The sequence below is a fragment of the Medicago sativa genome, chromosome 5 (assembly GCF_051527215.1).
Source record: "Medicago sativa cultivar Bolivia chromosome 5, Bolivia_mono, whole genome shotgun sequence".
NCBI classification, from domain to species: domain Eukaryota; kingdom Viridiplantae; phylum Streptophyta; class Magnoliopsida; order Fabales; family Fabaceae; genus Medicago; species Medicago sativa.
Genome location: NC_140753.1, coordinates 48,477,141 through 48,496,718, shown reverse-complemented (window position 1 = coordinate 48,496,718; position 19,578 = coordinate 48,477,141). Strand labels below are relative to the sequence as shown.

Below are 19,578 nucleotides of genomic sequence, written 5' to 3'. Positions count from 1 at the left end.
AATTAAAATGCATGACAATTAAGCCAAACCATATAGTAAGATAAAGCATAATATGACAAGGTATTAGTTATGAATACATGAGATATTAAAACAATATACAAGACAAAAAGGAATTAGAAAACGCAAGAGATTTAAAAAAAGAAGATGAGATGCAGTGGGGGTGTAAAAAGCCTTATGAGAGGTATAGCAGTAGATCAGTAGAGTTCAGAAAAATAACATGAGCTAAGAGTAAAACAGAATGGGCTAGGGACCTAGGGTTTTATTAAAACGGGTCAAGAAATGAGAGAGAGAGAGGTATAAAAGGATTGTTTGCTGGAAACAAAAACATTTTAGCGTACAAACATGTCACCAAAGCTTCAAAACTCTCTCTATCACTAGAAAAACACAGTGCCGGCCTCAGCCTTCTTCTCCGGCGAGAAATGACTTTCCGGTGCGGTGGCCGGTGGTGGCACCACCGGCCGGAGTTCCACAACTCCGCCAAACTTAAAAATTTTCACGGTTTTAAAATCCTCTTCTCATTTCCAATTCATTTCTCAAATTATCTTTCAAAGAAAATCAACGATGCAGCACAGATCTACAGTTTAAACTCGAAATTTTTGATGCAAAAATGAAGACAAACAACATGCCTTGTTACCTCTTCTGTTCTGATTCGGTTTTGATGGTGCTCTCCCTTGAACGGGAACTTCGATTGATGCTTGAACTGGTTCGGTTTGCCTTGCTTCTTCATGGCTTGAGCTTGCACTCGACCTTCTTCCTTCCAATCCGAGTCAACTCGGTTTCAGCCTCAATGTTGTTGTTGTGACTTAGAACAGTGACGGAAGTTGTCGTTTGCTGAAGGTTTGAACGGATTTGTGATTGTGTAGTGTTAGGGTTGAATTGAAGTTGATGATGTTGTATTTGGACTTTTATGAATCTGGAAAATAGATGAAGTTCATGATATGTTCATATCATTTTTGTTGATTTTTGGCTTTTGATCCTAAAATTTGAGGTGAGAGAGAGAATTGGGTGTTTATAATTGTAACTGCTGAATAATTGGTGTTGTTACTGGATGCAAGAAGAAAATCGAAAAAAGAAATTTAGTGTCGTGTTTTTGGATTGTTTTGATGTTGAATGTTATTAATGGATTTTGAGAATTTTGAAAGGAGAAGAGTCTTTGATCTACTACATTTTTTGGCAGCCGAAAATGGAATTGAGCTTGTGTGGGTTTCTGTGTATTGGGTGCTGCCTCCCCTTTGCCAATGATTGGCACCACTACTTATAACAAAAAAACTAGGTTAAGACTAGTGACTGAATTGGACAAAAATACCCTCTCAAAGGGACCTATGCTACTTGGCCAGCAAGACACTTGTGACTTGAACAAAAAGTTTTGAAAAGAGGACCAATAACAATGTAACAAGTGGACCTAAAGACTATAACTATGGCTTAAAATAACAATGGGAATAAAAAGAAAATTAGGAAGAAAAACATGGTCACTCACGTGACCTTTTTATAAAAAGAAAAGATTAAAATAAAAAAAGAATAAGATGAAAAGCAACATTAAAATAAAATAGTGATAACAATAACTTCCAAAATTAAAGTTAAATAACATTGTCCCCTTTAGTAACCAAATGAGCTCTTTTAAAATAACTATCTGCCGAAAATTCTGCCTGAGACAACGAAATTACACGGCGTTAAAAGTACGAATAAAAAGGATAAAAACAGAGAAAAGTGGTCAAAATTTGGGGTATGACAGATGCCCCTATTTAAGTTTCTTCGTCACGAAGATTTGAAAGAAGACTTTTAAATCGATGGGTCGAAGAGACTTAAATACTAAGTACACCGGATTTTGACCAGTTGAAAAGCTGAGAATGCGATGAATACGATGATATGAATGCATGCGATGCGAGTATGAATGCAAAGACGGCGGAAATAAACTGACTGGGGAACAAACTGATAGGTATCACTGGGGAGATAAAGCCTGTCTATTACCAACTGCCGTGATAAAGACGAACATACGGAAGATAAAGCTTGAATTTTATCAACTGCCGTGGTAAAGACGAAAATACAGAAGATAAAGCTTGGAACGGGCAATAAAGCTTAAGACGAAAAATAAAGCTTGAGACGGGAAGTAAAGCTTGTCTATTACCAACAGCCCGTGGTAAAGACAGAGATACAGAAGATAAAGCTTGTCTATTACCAACTGACGCGGTAAAGACGAAAATACAGATGATAAAGCTTGTCTATTACCAACTGACGCGGTAAAGACGAAAATACAGATGATAAAGCTTGTCGGAATATAAAGCTTGAACAGACGGTAAAGCTTGGAAGATAAAGCTCAGACAGCAAATAAAGCTTAAGACGGGAAGTAAAGCTTGAGACGGAAAATAAAGCTTAAGAAGGAAAATAAAGCTTATGACGGAGAGTAAAGCTTGAGATGGAAAGTAAAGCTTATCAATTACCAACAGCCCGTGGTAAACGATGACAATGCGGAAGATAAAGCTTGGACTGAAGATAAAACTCAGACGGGAGATAAAGCTTGAAACTGAACATAAAGCTTGAGACAAAAGTAAAGCTTGAGGTGGAAAGTAAAGCTTATCAATTACCAACAGCCCGTGGTAAATGATGAAAATGCGGAAGATAAAGCTTGTCTACTACCAACTGCCGTGGTAAAGACGAACAAACAGAAGATAAAGCTTGTCTATTACCAACTGCTCGTGGTAACGACGAAAATACAGAAGATAAAGCTTGTCTATTACCAACTGCTCGTGGTAAAGACGATCAAACAGAAGATAAAGCTTGTCTATTACCAACTGCTCGTGGTAACGACGAAAATGGAAGATAAAGCTTGTTTATTACCAACTGCCCGTGGTAACGACGAAAATGGAAGATAAAGCTTGTCTATTACCAACTGCCCGTGGTAACGACGAAAATACAGAAGATAAAGCTTGCCTATTACCAACTGCTCGTGGTAAAGACGATTAAACAGAAGATAAAGCTTGTCTATTACCAACTGCCCGTGGTAACGACAAAAATGCGAAAGATAAAGCTTGTCTATTACCAACTGCCCGTGGTAACGACGAAAATGCAGAAGATAGAGCTTGTCTATTACCAACTGCCCGTGGTAAAGACGAAAGAACGGAAGATAAAGTTTGTCTATTACCAACTGCCGTGGTAAAGACGAAAATATAGTGATTAGTATCGGTAAAGTGATTACTTGATGGGACCTGCCCCTTGAACAAAACTAATTGGTGACATTTATGGATGAAACATTTTGAGATTGACATCTTATGTATTGGAGTAAGACACAGGAAAATAATGCAACTATGCATGAATGATATTTGTATGCGTGCTATGTATGCATGGATGAATGAATGCATATGAGACTTATTTGACAGTATAATGGTGAGACTGTTGAGACCAGATTGGGCAGGTCCGAAGAAAGTGGCCCGACATCATGTTGCAAGCATCTGACACCCTTCATTGGGGATAACATCCCTGGGGATGAACCAAACACTGACGGGGTAAAGCCCTTTGAACCACTGACGGGGTAAAGCCCTTCAAACCACTGACGGGGTAAAGCCCTTCGAACCACTGATGGGGTAAAGCCCGCATTCTTAACCATTGATGGGGTGAAAACCCAAATTCAAACCAAAATGATGAGGTAAAGCCCGCATTCGAACCAACTGATGGGGTAAAAACCCATAATCAACTACTGAAAGAGGGAAGAGCCCAATAACCAATTACTGAAAGGAGAATGCCCCATAATCAAACTACTTGAAAGGATAACAACTCATTGATCATACCGCTAAGGGGAGAATGCCCCATGATCAAATCACTTGAAGAGAGAATGACACATTGATCGTACCGCTGCACGGGTAACAACCCATTAATCATACTGCTGAGGGGAGAATGCCCCATAATCAAATCACTTGAAGAGATAATGACACATTGATCATACCGCTGCACGGGTAACAACCCATTAATCAGACTGCTGAGGGGAGAATGCCCCATAATCAAATCACTTGAAGAGAGAATGACACATTGATCATACCGCTGCACGGGTAACAACCCATTAATCAGGCCAGTGAAGAGGTACCAAATACCCACCCATTAATTGAAACACTGAAGAGGTAACGAACTCTTTAAACAGGCCACTGAAGATATAACATACCGTCAATCCGACCATTGGAGGGGTAACAACCCATTAATCATACCGCGAAGGGGTAATGACACATTAATTATACCGCTGATGGGATACAACCCAACAAACAAAACTGCTGATGGGAATATGACCCAATATGACGTCTCAGTTGATGGTGAAGTAATCATTCCTTGGGGTAAAGCCCGCCAATCAGAAACCTGACAGAAGTCGCCATTTCTTAAGATAAAAACCCATCAATCAAACCACAGGCAAAAGATGTCATTGATCGAACCACAGGCAGCAGTCACTATCAATCAAAGCACTGGTAGATGACGCCCTTTCTCAAACCACAGACAGAAGTTGTCATTTCTCGGGATAAAAACTCATCAATCAAAGTCTGGCAGAAGTCGCCATTTGTAAGCTAACACAAAGTGCATTCTTCCATTTAACCCCCTTGAAATTGTGATGCCTCTGTCTTTGTGTTTTTTTTTTTTTTTGTTCATTTTTTGTATTGTTTTTTTTTTTTGAATCCCTAATTTTTGCCTGGACCGCCCTTTCGGGTTTTCAATCCACCGGGAATATACTTCTTTTTTGTTTGCCCCTAATTTTTGCCTGGACTGCCCTTTCGGGTTTTCAATCCACCGGGACACTCATTTTTGCCTAAGCCGCCCTTTCGGGTTTTCAACTTAGCGAGCTTTTTTTTTTGTATTCTTCTTTTTTTCACTTTTTTTTTTGACAGAGGTCATCTCACAGCTTTTGGTCATGTTTACCTTGCAGAGTTTAACTGTCCTTGAGACGAATGTTGATGTATGTTTCTACTACTCATAAGTTCAAAGAAGATGTATCTGTTGTTTATGCTTTTCAAAAGACATTAAAAAAGATTTTTTTTATTTTTTGCTTTAAGTATTCACATCAAAAATAGAAGAAAATTATGCAAACAGAATAAATGAGAATTTCAAATAAATGGGCACAGGCTCAAATTAATGTAAATAGAGTGGTGACCTGCCAAAGGCGTGGTTCCACGGATTTAAAAAGTTTGGAAAATGGTAATTATATTGGAAAAGGTACATTGAACACAATAACCGTTATGCTCTCTAACAACTTTGAATTCCACTGTTCCGAGTCTTTGATTTGTAGATGCTTCATATCGGAGATCCTTTGACAGTTGAAAATGCCCCAGATGAATCATATTTGATTAGATGCAGTTACCTTGCCATAAATCGGACGTCTTTTGACGCAGAATTGCCCCAAGTGAGTCATGTCCGACCAGATGCAGTTACTTTGTCACAATCCTTAACTTTTGCATAGGTCGCCCTTGCGGGTGTCAACCTATCAGGATAAACACATTTTTTTTATCACTTTTTTTTTACATGTCTCTAACTTTTGCATGGACCGCCCTTTCGGGTTTTCAGTCCATCGAGACGCTCTTTTTTGCCTAAGCCGCTTTTTTAATGTTTGCGACTTATCGAGCTGATTTTTTATTTCTTTTTTTTTTCATGTCTCTAATTTTTGCATGGACCGCCCTTTCAGGTTTTCAATCCATCGAGACGCTCTTTTTGCCTAAGTCGCTTTTTCAAGTTTGCGACTTATCAAACTTTTCATTTTAACAAAGTATTTCTTGACTGCATTGGCATTCACAGGACATACAAGTTTGTCACCATGCTTTTGTAATTAGGCATTCCTTTGCCCCTGGAATCCGGTGACGTATTTTTGAGCACAAAGCCACTTTCTTGACATTCACGGGGACGAGCCGTCTTTATCGAATACTTGATATAACTGTCGGTGGCACACAACAATAACACTTTTGAATTCAACCAAGCTTAGCTTTCATTGGAACCTCTATTGACAGGACTTTGACCTCCATGTGGGACACTGCCTTTAAATTGCATACTGAGGGATGGTGGGGGGGTTGCCCCTGCTAAAGTGTGCACTTGAAGTACAATATCCCTGGAAGGCAGATGGAAGCATCTTGTGCCAGTCTTTGTGTATGAAAGTCCTCTTCAGGACGATCTTTCTTTGATATTTGCAGCTTTGATGGCCAAGATGCCCCAGTTGGCGAGAAATCTCATTGGAAACTTCTTCATCATCCCTTTTTCAGCCTCGGACACAGGGACCTCAAAGTCGAGAGAGAGTACAGGGTTCAAGTGTTCAATGGGTTTATTAATGCATGATTTGATTATTGATATAAACATTATGATTATGCAGATATGTGAAAATGATTTAAAGAAAAATAATTTTTTGATTTTTTGTATTACCATTTTTCCAGAAAAAGCACCAAATAAAAACAAAGTCGGGATCGAGAAGACCTTTAAATTAATGATGAAAATACATAAAGCAAAAAGCCCTAAACAAGTTCACTTCCGTCTCGGGTGGGACGAAAGGATTTTTTTTTGAAAAACATAAAGCAACAAACAAGCATATTAATTGAACAAATGAGTAGTAGAAAGAAACATCAGCAAAGACCCAATTGCAGCTAAACATCAAATTCCAAGATCCGATAGCGGATTAACTTGCAGATTCCAAATCAAATTCTTCAAAAGGTATGAGGTCTTTTCGGATCAATTTCTGAACTATCTTCTGCAATGCAAAACAGTGCTCAATATCATGACCTGGTGCCCCTTGATGGAAAGCACAAAAGTGGTCGGGCCTGTACCGGGATGTCAATTTTGCTGGCACTGGAAGAGGTGCCTTGGTATAGACCAAATTCCTTTCAAGCAACTTTGGAAGCAACTCTGCATACTTCATGGGAGTGGGATCGATCTGTTTCCTTGAAGTCTGTTGTTGATATTGCTGAAACTGAGGATGATAAACCGGATTTTGAACAGTATTGGTGATGGGCTTAATAGCAGCAACAGAGTGAGAAATCGAATACTGTTGTTGACTTTGTTGAAATTGGGGCTGATAACCCGGATTTTGAACAGTATTGGTGGGCCTAACAGCGACAACAGAGTGAGGAGCCAGATGTTGTTGCTGAAGTAGCACCTTTATATCCGGGTCTTCGAAGAACTCGGTGTTATTTTCAATCAACTTCTGAACTTCTTCCTTTAAAGAGTAACACTGCTCAGTGTCATGACCTGGTGCCCCTTGATGGAAAGCACAAAAGAGGTCAGGGCAATACCAAGATGGCAGAGGATTCGGCACCCAATGAAGTGGCCTGGTTTGAAAAAGTTCCTTCTTAAGCAAGATGGGAAGCAAAGTTGCATATTTGATAGGAATTGGGTCAAACTGTGATGCTTTCCGAGCCTGATTTTGAAGAATAAGTTGCTGAGGAGCCTGGTTCTGGGAAGTAAACGACTGAGGAGCCTAATTCTGAGTAGTAAGCGGCTGAGGCTGTTGAGGAACTTGTTGTCGAGGTCGTTTCATGCATATCGACTGACATAATGGCTGAGACCTTTGCTGAACAAGCGGTGGATCCTTTGCAGCCATCAATGAAGATACTAGGCTAGTTAACCTCTCTACCTTAGCCCGAAGTGTTGTTACCTCTCCTCGAAGCTCGTGAACCTCTTGCTCAAGTTGATCCATCTTTTGCGTTTGTACGAGTGTCTGCATATGCGAGCCGAACTTGGATGAAGACATCGGACCACTTTACTGATGGATTGAGCTCTTTAGACACAAACAAGGTATGAGACACAAACTAGAAACTATGAATGCAACATGATGCATGATATGTTTATGCAAAAAATGTACAAAATTTTTTTGTTATCGAAGGATTTATCAAGGTAAATTGTAAACATTGCAGGTGAACATGGTTTCATTTTGAAGATTTATAAAGATATTGCAATAGGTTTCCTTTTCAAAAGGTAAGAACGAACTCAAGGAAGAAGTTCTTAACAAAAGCAAAAGCTTCGGTAAGATTTTTGAAGTAGTACTGCTTGGTATTCATTCTTACAAAGGTCCATTCCTTCGATGTTTACAAAAAACTTGGCTAAACCCTTTGATAGTTTTATGAATGGGAAAAAATGTCTATGGATGAATGCATGAATGCGTGATGATGCTGAGAAAACATGAGATTTAAGGTATACAATGTTGGAGCCTAAGAACAACAACGCCATTTGGTAAGAACTATGGTTTCCAATTGCACAAGTAACAAGGGTTCTACCAAGGTTCCCGAATTACAACCACCACAGAACTTTATCGGATACCGAGACAACACCCGGTCCAACAACGTTCGTAGGAAAGTCTAGTTCGAGTGTAGCATTGCAAGTAGACTAAGACCGAGACATCACCCGGCTTAGCCACCGCACTACATCCTAAAAAAGGCCAAGATGGGTTAAGGGTTACTAAAGGTCCTTAGCGTACAAACGGAAACTTAAAAGCAATAGAGTCTAAGCGTGACAACACCCGCCGACATATATCACTTTTAAGCTCCTCCGCTAAGTGTGGTTATCTCACATGTAACAAGACACGAGAATACTCTCGGTATGCCACTATGAGTATACCACTCCTATCTTATGTTTCGCTCAAGCCCGGGTATAGAGCTTATTTTCTCACCCCTCACGTAACAAAGTAAAAATATATACAAAATAATAAAGCATAAAAGATAAAGGAAGAAAGGTGGGTTTAACCCGCATAGGATCCCCAGTGAAGTCGCCATTTTTGTAGACCATTAATTTCGGGTGTCAAGCCATTGATTGGACTTGAACCTTCAATATGTGGACTTGCTCGGTTTTATTCTTGGGAAGGGAAAAAGAGATTGAAAAACCCTTTTTGGATCCGGGGGTCGGTTATGACTCGGGAAGGTGTTAGGCACCCGCATCATCCACGGTACTCCGTGGGAACCTCTTTCTAACTTTATCTTATCCTAGGTCATTTTTATTTGAAAATTTGTTGCTTAAAATCTAAGTGAAAGAATGGAGGGAGAAGAAATATGAGTTTTTGGTTATTTTTATTTGATCGATTTGAAAGGATTAAAGCCTCTGCCTACGTACCCTTAAAGGGATCAAAACCGTCGTAGTTCGCTCTTATAAAAGACATTTTTGTTGGTTAGGTTGATTTTAATTTGATTTTGAAAATGATTTTGAGAAGGGTTGCGAGACCTCAAGGTATAGAAGAATAAAAATAGAAGTGAGGTTGTTTCATTTTATTTGCGAAATCTAGTCTAAGTTTAATTAAAGCTTCATTGAAAATTTGATTAAGAAAATAAAGAGGAAAAGAACATCTTGGATTTGGATCCAAGGTTTATTAAGAAAATGATTTGACTTTTGCTTATTTGATTTTTGAGATAAAAAAGATTTTTCTAAACTAACGGAAAGCTAGCATAACGATGCGAAAAATAAAGCGAGATAAAAGCGATGAGTAAAGTGACAGTGTCGGTGCAAGTGTCGGTGTGTGCAATTACTAAGCTATTACATACCATCCTAGGGCATTCTAAAGCAAGAAAATAAAGCATGAATGACATTACATAAGCCTATTATACACACTACATTGATATTAAAAATAAATTGCAAGAGTAGAAAAAGCAATCATAATAAGATGATAAGAAACTTAAAAGCATTGCATGGATTATTAAAAGAAAGCATGATGTCAAAATATTAAAGTAAAGCGTGAAGTAAAAATTGAAATATTAAAGCAAAATTAACAAAGGATATTATGGAGTAAAACATTTAAAAAGCATGAAGACAAATATTACGAATTAAACAAGCCATATAACAAAGCGAATGCATGGGAAAAATATTTGAGTTAAAATGCATGAAAAAACAAGCTACTAAGAATTAGATAACCACATAATAAGGCTACTACACATGATGTGCAAAAAATTTATTTTGAATTGCAAAATGCATGTGATGACAAATTATATAATAAAGCGATGCATGACATAAAAGATGTTTGAATTAAAATGCATGACAATTAAGCCAAACCATATAGTAAGATAAAGCATAATATGACAAGGTATTAGTTATGAATACATGAGATATTAAAACAATATACAAGACAAAAAGGAATTAGAAAACGCAAGAGATTTAAAAAAAGAAGATGAGATGCAGTGGGGGTGTAAAAAGCCTTATGAGAGGTATAGCAGTAGATCAGTAGAGTTCAGAAAAATAACATGAGCTAAGAGTAAAACAGAATGGGCTAGGGACCTAGGGTTTTATTAAAACGGGTCAAGAAATGAGAGAGAGAGAGGTATAAAAGGATTGTTTGCTGGAAACAAAAACATTTTAGCGTACAAACATGTCACCAAAGCTTCAAAACTCTCTCTATCACTAGAAAAACACAGTGCCGGCCTCAGCCTTCTTCTCCGGCGAGAAATGACTTTCCGGTGCGGTGGCCGGTGGTGGCACCACCGGCCGGAGTTCCACAACTCCGCCAAACTTAAAAATTTTCACGGTTTTAAAATCCTCTTCTCATTTCCAATTCATTTCTCAAATTATCTTTCAAAGAAAATCAACGATGCAGCACAGATCTACAGTTTAAACTCGAAATTTTTGATGCAAAAATGAAGACAAACAACATGCCTTGTTACCTCTTCTGTTCTGATTCGGTTTTGATGGTGCTCTCCCTTGAACGGGAACTTCGATTGATGCTTGAACTGGTTCGGTTTGCCTTGCTTCTTCATGGCTTGAGCTTGCACTCGACCTTCTTCCTTCCAATCCGAGTCAACTCGGTTTCAGCCTCAATGTTGTTGTTGTGACTTAGAACAGTGACGGAAGTTGTCGTTTGCTGAAGGTTTGAACGGATTTGTGATTGTGTAGTGTTAGGGTTGAATTGAAGTTGATGATGTTGTATTTGGACTTTTATGAATCTGGAAAATAGATGAAGTTCATGATATGTTCATATCATTTTTGTTGATTTTTGGCTTTTGATCCTAAAATTTGAGGTGAGAGAGAGAATTGGGTGTTTATAATTGTAACTGCTGAATAATTGGTGTTGTTACTGGATGCAAGAAGAAAATCGAAAAAAGAAATTTAGTGTCGTGTTTTTGGATTGTTTTGATGTTGAATGTTATTAATGGATTTTGAGAATTTTGAAAGGAGAAGAGTCTTTGATCTACTACATTTTTTGGCAGCCGAAAATGGAATTGAGCTTGTGTGGGTTTCTGTGTATTGGGTGCTGCCTCCCCTTTGCCAATGATTGGCACCACTACTTATAACAAAAAAACTAGGTTAAGACTAGTGACTGAATTGGACAAAAATACCCTCTCAAAGGGACCTATGCTACTTGGCCAGCAAGACACTTGTGACTTGAACAAAAAGTTTTGAAAAGAGGACCAATAACAATGTAACAAGTGGACCTAAAGACTATAACTATGGCTTAAAATAACAATGGGAATAAAAAGAAAATTAGGAAGAAAAACATGGTCACTCACGTGACCTTTTTATAAAAAGAAAAGATTAAAATAAAAAAAGAATAAGATGAAAAGCAACATTAAAATAAAATAGTGATAACAATAACTTCCAAAATTAAAGTTAAATAACATTGTCCCCTTTAGTAACCAAATGAGCTCTTTTAAAATAACTATCTGCCGAAAATTCTGCCTGAGACAACGAAATTACACGGCGTTAAAAGTACGAATAAAAAGGATAAAAACAGAGAAAAGTGGTCAAAATTTGGGGTATGACAAATATCTTATTACATATATTTCTCTCTCCACAATAATAAATAAGGGTAATATTAGTAAAATACTCCCTCCGGTCACTATTATAAGCAAAAATCAACTTTTTAGGTTCATTCATTAAATGATGTATTTGGTCTATATTATTGACCAAATACATCATTTAATGAATGAACCTAAAAAGTTAATTTTTGTTTATAATAGTGACCGGAGGAATTAATATTTAATGTTGCATTAAACTATGTAAAATGACACTTAAATAGAAACAAAAAAATTCTCCAAAATGATACTCCCTCCGGTCACATTTATAAGCAAAAAAACCACTTTTTAGGTTCACTGAATACTTAATGTATTTGGTATATATTATAGACCAAATACATTGAGTGTTGAATGAACCTAAAAAGTGATTTTTTACTTATTAATGTGACTGGAGGGAGTACTTAAGAAGAAGCGGAGGGAGTAATTGAAAAGCTACCAAAAATGAATATTGAAAAGTCAAAAGTACTACTCTGTTTTGCGTTTCTTTTGGTGGGCCGGGTGGCTCCACACGTGCAATACAATGGTAAACGGTTGAATAAAGCCAATAACCTGACCACATTCATTTTTGTCAATAAATAATTTTTGTCAATAAATAAAAAACTAAGAAAAATAATTAAACTTGAGCACAATCATTATGTCTTCCGCACCAGTTTTCTATTGCCATGTTCCGGCCAGAATTTGGACAACAGGGATGAAGACATCAGGTGGAGAAAGCTAAGGTGCGGTGGTAGACTTAAATACTTTCTCAGTTTTAAAAAGAGTGTCGTTTTAGGTGTTTACACACATATTAAATGCAATGATTAAAAGAAAGAAAATGGTTATTTTACCGAATTATCCTTATTAACTATTGGTTAGTTTTAAAAGTAATACTTTGGAAGTAGTGTGCAGAGTATTAATTGAAGGATACAATTGAAAAGAAAAAGTTAGGCTAAAATGCACTTTTGGACCCCCCGAGTTTCCAAAGGTTGCGATTTTTGCCCCCTATTTTGAAAATAGCACTTTATGCCCCCAAGTTTCAGCCCCTTTGCAAAACCTTGACCCCTTTGATTTTGACTCGGTCAAAGCTGACATGTCACGTTTTTTTTTTGTTGACCATGCTGGATATTATTAAAATTAAAATTTTGCCAACACTTATTATTACAATTAAAATTAAAATAAAAATCATAAAAAGTGAGATTTCTCACGTGACCCTTCATTCCAGATTAGAAACCGTAGAAACCAAAATCCAATTGGGAATTAGGGTTAAGTCCAAACTCCAAATCCCACTCTCATTTCAAAGCACATATGTTGCTTAAGACTCCTTATTTTGTGTTAATCTGGTTGCAAAATACTTATGCTGCAAGCACTTCTTTTATTTTGTCTTAATCTGGTTGTTAAATGGTTGCAAACATTTATTTTGTGCTATCTAAATGTGGTTGTAAAAAACTTATGCCGCAATCACTTATTTTGCAAGCATTTCTGTGCAAACAACTTTATTACTATATTTTGTGTCGTCTTAATAGTTGTAAGTACTTATAGATTAAATCACTTATTTGTGTTGTCTTTCAAAAATTTAGATTGCAAAATATATATGATTCCAAAAGGAAAAGATAGAGGATTTTTTTTTTTTTTTTGCAAAAATCCACTTGAGGGTTTTAATTTTTTTTTTGTTTGCAAAAATCCAAAAATAAAAGATAGATTTATACCAAAAAAAAAGGGAAAGATAGACTAAATCACAGTCGCGTGAGGGTGAGGGTTTTAATTATTTTTTTCAAAAATCCACATAGGATGTCTATATGGCAAAAAATAACTTGACATGTCAGCTTTGACCGAGTCAAAATCAAGGGGGTCATGGTTTTGCAAAGGGGCTGAAACTTGGAGGGGCATAAAGTGCTATTTTCAAAATAGGGGGGCAAAAATCGCAACTTTTGGAAACTTGGGGGGCCAAAAGTGCATTTTGGCCAAAAAGTTATTATTGCATTGGAAACTGAAAGTGACATTCATTTTGAAACAATTTATTTTGGCTAAAGCGACACTCATTTTGAAACAGAGGAAGTACAATGTTGATGTCTCAGTTTTTAACTCTCGGTAGTAAGTTGAGCATGGGTATGTGTATTCAAGATTTAAAAAGGAAACCATGTTCTCACAAAAACCATGTTTCCTCATGTCCTTTTTACAAGAAATAATTGACTTTTTAGATACATTGAATATGAATAAATTACTTCATCCGTTTCAAAATGAGTGTCGTTTTAGCTAAAAAAAATGTTTAAAAATGAATGTTACTTTCAGTTTTCAATGCAATAATAACTTTTTCTTTTCAATTGTACCCTTCAATCAAATACTATATACACTACTTCCAAAATATTATTTTCTCTTTAATGAAAAATAAACCAATAATTGATTAAGATAATTTAGTAAAATAACATCTCTTTTTCTTTTAATTATTGCATTTCTTAATATGTGTGTAAAAACCTTAAACGACACTTATTTTGAAACGGAGGGAGTATGTACTTGGTTTAAATTCTAGACCACATACATAAATTATTAAATGTATCTAAAGAATCAATTGTTTCTTGTAAATAGGACCGCATGAAGTATTGATTGAGGTATGTTCGAAAAGAGTAGTTGATTACTTTAACAAAGGTAGATGAGATATCAATGAATTCAGCTCTATTATGGATAATAGCATCCAATTCTGTAATTCATATTTAACAAACGCTCATGTTTAGTTCATTAGGAGGCAAGTAAATGAGGTTGTCCATGAGTTAGCTAAGGCAGTCACATCCCTTCCTAGCTTCCGTATCTTTATTGAGATTCTAACGTGTATTTCTGATTTAATATTTAATGAAATGATATAAGTTATTTTTCCTCAAAAAAATATCGGTTGGTACTACGATGACAATAATATATATTCATTGTAGTTATTATTACAAGAAAAAGTTTATTTTTAGATTTATTGAATAATTTATGTATTTTGTATATATTATTATCTCTGTCTCATATTACATGTTTTCTTTCTTATTTTTTGCTTGTCTCAGATTATTTGTCCATTTTATGATATCAATACAACATTTGATATTTTTTTCCTACTAAAATACCTTTATTTATTTCATTTCCATCATCTATAATTACTCCACTAACCATAATGAATAAGTGTATTTTAGTGAATGATACATACATATTTTACCTTTAAAATCAACATTTGCCAATACCTTATACAAACTCCCCACCAAGGATATAGGCCGAAATCTTTCAATCTTTGCGGGCTTTCAATTTTGGGAATAAGAGCAATAAACATACAATTAATTCCTTTTATGAGCTTACTATTCTGATGAAACTCTGAGACAAACCTCGTAATATCTTGTTGTAATTTCGACCAAAACTCTTTTATAAAACCAAATGAAATACCATCCGGTCCTTGAGCCTTGAAGCTATCACAATCCCAAACTGTTGCTCCGACCTCTTCTAAGCAAAAAGACTTTATCAACTCCACACCATCACCGTGAGACAAAGTGCGGAAGCCAAGATTCTCCACACCATGAAGATTCTCATGAATAGCCTTAAAATAAGAAGCAAAATGAGAAAAACAGATCCACGAACAAGAGGAACGCCCTCCATAGGCACCCCGTCGACTAGGATAAAGGATATATCATTTCCCCTCCGCCGACTAGACATAATACCGTGAAAAAATTTAAAATTTGCATCCCGTTTTCGGAGCAAATTTAGACGAGACTGCTGTCAACAATGCTATAGTTGACCCAAGAAAGAGAATGTAACTCATCAGAAAGGACAAACAAATCCTCAACCTCTTCGTCTCATAACACCAATTTCTCCTCTTTACAATCTAACAAAGAGATGTGATCCTTCAAAAAATAGATTCTACCTGATAAATTCTTATTGTGGTTATCATGCCACGATTTTACAACCATTTTTAAAAACTTAAATTTCTCTTTTAGAACAAAACCGTCCCACCCCTCTATCTGAAAAGAGAGCCACTGATCGGTAACAAATTGCTTATAACTAGGAACATCAACCCAACATTTCAGCATCCGAAACGGCTTGGGGCCCCAATTCTCCTCATAGACTGATAACACAATAAGACAATGATCAGATAAGCCCCTCAACCGAGCCACCTGAATGCAATTAGGCCATGTTAAACACCACTTGTCAGAAAGAAAAAATCTATCCAACTGACTCATAGATCTACTATCTCCTTTATACCATATAAAATTGCGTCCAACCAAACGAAGATCAAATAAAAAATTGTTGACAACGAACCAATTGAAAGCATCATTACCCACCACCCGAGAGGTAACACCCGATCTGCACCTCTTCTCCGCCGGTCACACCACATTGAAATCCCACAAACATAAAAATTACAGCCAATAAGAGAACTAAGCCGAGATGATAATCTAACCCACAATGAATTTTGAGATGTTGCATTACAAGGCGCATAAATATTGAGCAAAGAAAACTCCTCCCCCGAATGAATATATATACCATTTATCAACAACATATGCTCATCAGATAAGGAAGACCACACCTTAACTTCATCACAATTCCACATAGTAAGCAGACCACCCGACGCCACCACGGATGCCCGAAAAGAAAAAGCATGAGGCGTGTTGTCCCACAACGAAGCACAACCAAAAACATCAATATTTGGAAGCTTAGTCTCTTGTAAACACACAATCAATGGTTTCTTTTCAGCAACCAACTTTCAAACCTCAACCCTTTTCTCAAAACCACCCAACCCCGTCACATTCCAAGATAATATCTTCATTGAACACTCCTACTCCATCTCCAAACCTCACAACCACCATCACCACACAACTTACGCCTTCCCTCCTTGCAAGCACCCCCTCCCTCATTATTTTTTCTCCCTGCCCGAGATAACAAATTAAACATATTCGACTTATCATCATTAAATTTCACACCTATCGCCTTCCCCACTCCCAAAATATCCGCCACCTTCACTTCCTAATTAACATGTAACACCACCCAATTCTCCTAGTCATCATTAACAGACGACTGAGAAGAATCACCAGACTGAATGTTCTTGCTATTTACCAATTTAATTGAATTACCTTCTGAAACACCTCCACGCTTACAGACTTTCCTCTTCAGCACCTTTAGAACCTCATTTCTACCCTTCACAAGAAGCCTGATCACTTTTTTCAAGCTATACACTAAATGGTGCAACATTCCGCCTGACTTCTTTCTATTTACCTGTTTACCTTCTAACATTATACTTTTTTTTACCCAACCTTCGAGAATAAGAGACAACCCCCACATCACCATGATTATGATTAGTTAGCCATTCCAAACTCCAAGGGCCAGAAACCATCAAACGAGTCCGACTGGGAGGGCAAGCAGAAGCTCGCTTTCCTTTAATCTTAGGCATAGAATTTTCTCTACCGTTCACACAATATGCCGACAAAATAATGTTCTTCTCAACAACTCTGTCCTCATTAGTACTAGAAATACCATCAGATGGATCCACGACATGTTCCTGTGCGTCAATTCCCTTTGGTCGCGGCACATGGGCGCCCCCATTGTGTCGTCATTATCACATGCATAATCATATTACCAGAACTCGGAGCTAAGACAACCTGGCCAACTTGATTAATTGAGTGTTCATTAAAATTCGAATCCCCCGAATGAGCTTCATATTGCTGCCTAGTCTTCTCTTGCCTCTTCGAATCCTCCACAATTTTGTCCACTAACATATCAATATTATTATCACCGTCTAAACCGCAATGCTACTCATCCTAAATCAAATGATTAGAAACCGAATCTTTCTCATCCTCAAACAAACAAACATCTTCGCCTAAGGAAAAACTCCATTCTTCCACAACTTTGAAAGTCATAACAACATCTTCAACCATCACTATAGTCACCATATTAATAACCTCCAGTGATGACGTAGCCAATAAGATACATGCATAGTCAAAATGTTCCTTATCCAATGCTCTCCCATCAACCCGGAGCAGCCTTCCAACATCATGGACACAATACTTGAAGAACAATTCACTCTAAACATGTATCGGAACCCCATAAATACAGACCCATGTGCCCGTTTGAAATTGCACCACATCCTTTTTTCAAACAGTTGGTAGAGTAAAAAAATGAAGAAAAAAAATTCCATTGCACCTTCAATAATTGCACTAACATCTGAACCCCCTGATAGAGCGTAAAAAAACTTTATCCGCTCCCATAGGTATAACATCCAAATCGTCGAAACAGACATCTAGAATACATTGTTGAATAACCGGAATAACATCACCATTTATCACCTTTGCAACTAGACCATTTCTTGCCCAGGATAAATCGTTCACGTTGGACCTATACTTAATAACGTGCTTTTGCAAAGGTACCCGAGACGATACCATTGTTGGTTGCCTCTCCCTAACCCCCTTCTCAACCAAACCTTCGTTTGACACCACCAAAGCTTCACCACTCACCCCACCCTCCTCCAACACCTTCCTCGACACTCCCTCACAATCCCCCTCCTTCACTCCCTCTTCGAGCCCCACCTTCAAAGTCCCACCAAGCACCGGTATGTCACCCACCCATACCTCACTTCCCCCTCCCCCAACATTCTTCCCCTTCATCTTGCTTTTTTCTTCCTCCTTCACCACCTCCCCACAATCCATGAGATGCACATTTCCAAACAAATATTTTGTAATATCTCTCTCACACACACCTTTAGGTGTTTTAGTTGTTGCGTATTTACATTTATTTTAAAACACACCTTAGGAACATTTTATGATTTTATTTTGTTTGTACTTTGATTCATCTGGTCCCATCCTACTTAGAAGTGTGCATCACCAGATTTTCGAGTGAGATATATACACAAAATTGTCCTAACCTGTCGTTGGAACACCTTAATATTCTTATTTGTTTTACTTTAAATGCTCATAGCTTTTCCCAAGTTTATTCTCACTCCTTAGCATGCCTGTTCTACGCACCAAAATCAAACACATTTGTATTTCAATGTATTTAACCCATATAATAAGTTTATACTTCCACGTTCTAAATAAGAACATAACTATGAGTTCATTATATAAAAATGAATACATTGTTTACAAATGCATTTCTTATAAAATATAATATATGTTGGTATGCATTAGTGGATCCGGAAGCTGTTTTTAGTGTTGGCATAAAATATATACGTATAAAGTGTTTATACATCATACACAACGTTAAGAACAAAACTCCCCAAAATAGTTTATAAAGTAGGACGATATTCTTTTTTTAAAATATCATGTATTTCCTATAATTGTGAGTTCTAAGTGTTAAAAAATCAAGGAGTCTTGCTAATGAGTACCCCAGACAATCTAATATGGATTCTAAAATAAGAAATTATTCTTTAAGAAATTCAAATATTACAATTTTTAATATATTAATTATACAAATATTCATAAAAAGTTACCATTTGAATGTCTTCAGGGTGCTCCGATTCCCAAGATACTCGTCAGCATTTTCCAAAATTAATAAAAATTATAAGGATAAATGAATATCACTTTATTTTGTTTTATCTCCCATAACTACTTTCTACATTTAGTTTCTTTAGAAAATTTAAATAAGAGGGAAATACCTATTTTGAGGAATGTTAGCAACACTCACTTTTCAATACTCTCTTTATCACTTACTCTTTTATTGGATGAAATCAATGTATGTCCTACAACTTTGTATGAGTTCTATTAAAGTGTAGACCCACTATGCTTTAAACCAATAAGAGAGTGAGTACTAAAGAGAGTGTTCAAAAGAGAGTGTTGCTAGCACTTCTCTACATATTTTTTATAGTGAAAAATATAACTTATTAAACATTTTTGAGCAATTTTTTTATTTGCGGGGATAAGAGCCTCCTAAATATTGCTATTGT

The 19,578-nt window shown here is 36.8% G+C and overlaps 1 protein-coding gene across 1 annotated transcript; it reads right to left on the bottom strand.

Annotated features, from left to right (window-relative positions):
• Nucleotides 1-1,764: 1,764 nt before the first annotated feature.
• LOC146922604 (uncharacterized) lies at nucleotides 1,765-11,415 on the bottom strand. Its single transcript, XM_085715448.1, has 2 exons — nucleotides 7,463-11,415; nucleotides 1,765-7,423 (listed from the first exon to the last, which is right to left on the bottom strand). Exons 1-2 carry the CDS (start codon nucleotides 7,694-7,696, stop codon nucleotides 6,626-6,628), a joined length of 1,032 nt encoding a protein of 343 aa, XP_085571574.1. The 5' UTR covers nucleotides 7,697-11,415; the 3' UTR covers nucleotides 1,765-6,625.
• Nucleotides 11,416-19,578: the final 8,163 nt, after the last annotated feature.

Excerpts from the sequence above, each read along its gene's own strand:
- LOC146922604 (XM_085715448.1), bottom strand. The coding sequence starts at position 7,696 with ATGTCTTCATCCAAGTTCGGCTCGCATATGCAGACACTCGTACAAACG. Across the intron at positions 7,424-7,462 it reads TGAAACGACCTCGACAACAA|GCTCCTCAGTCGTTTACTTC; the intron begins GTTCCTCAACAG and ends ACTCAGAATTAG.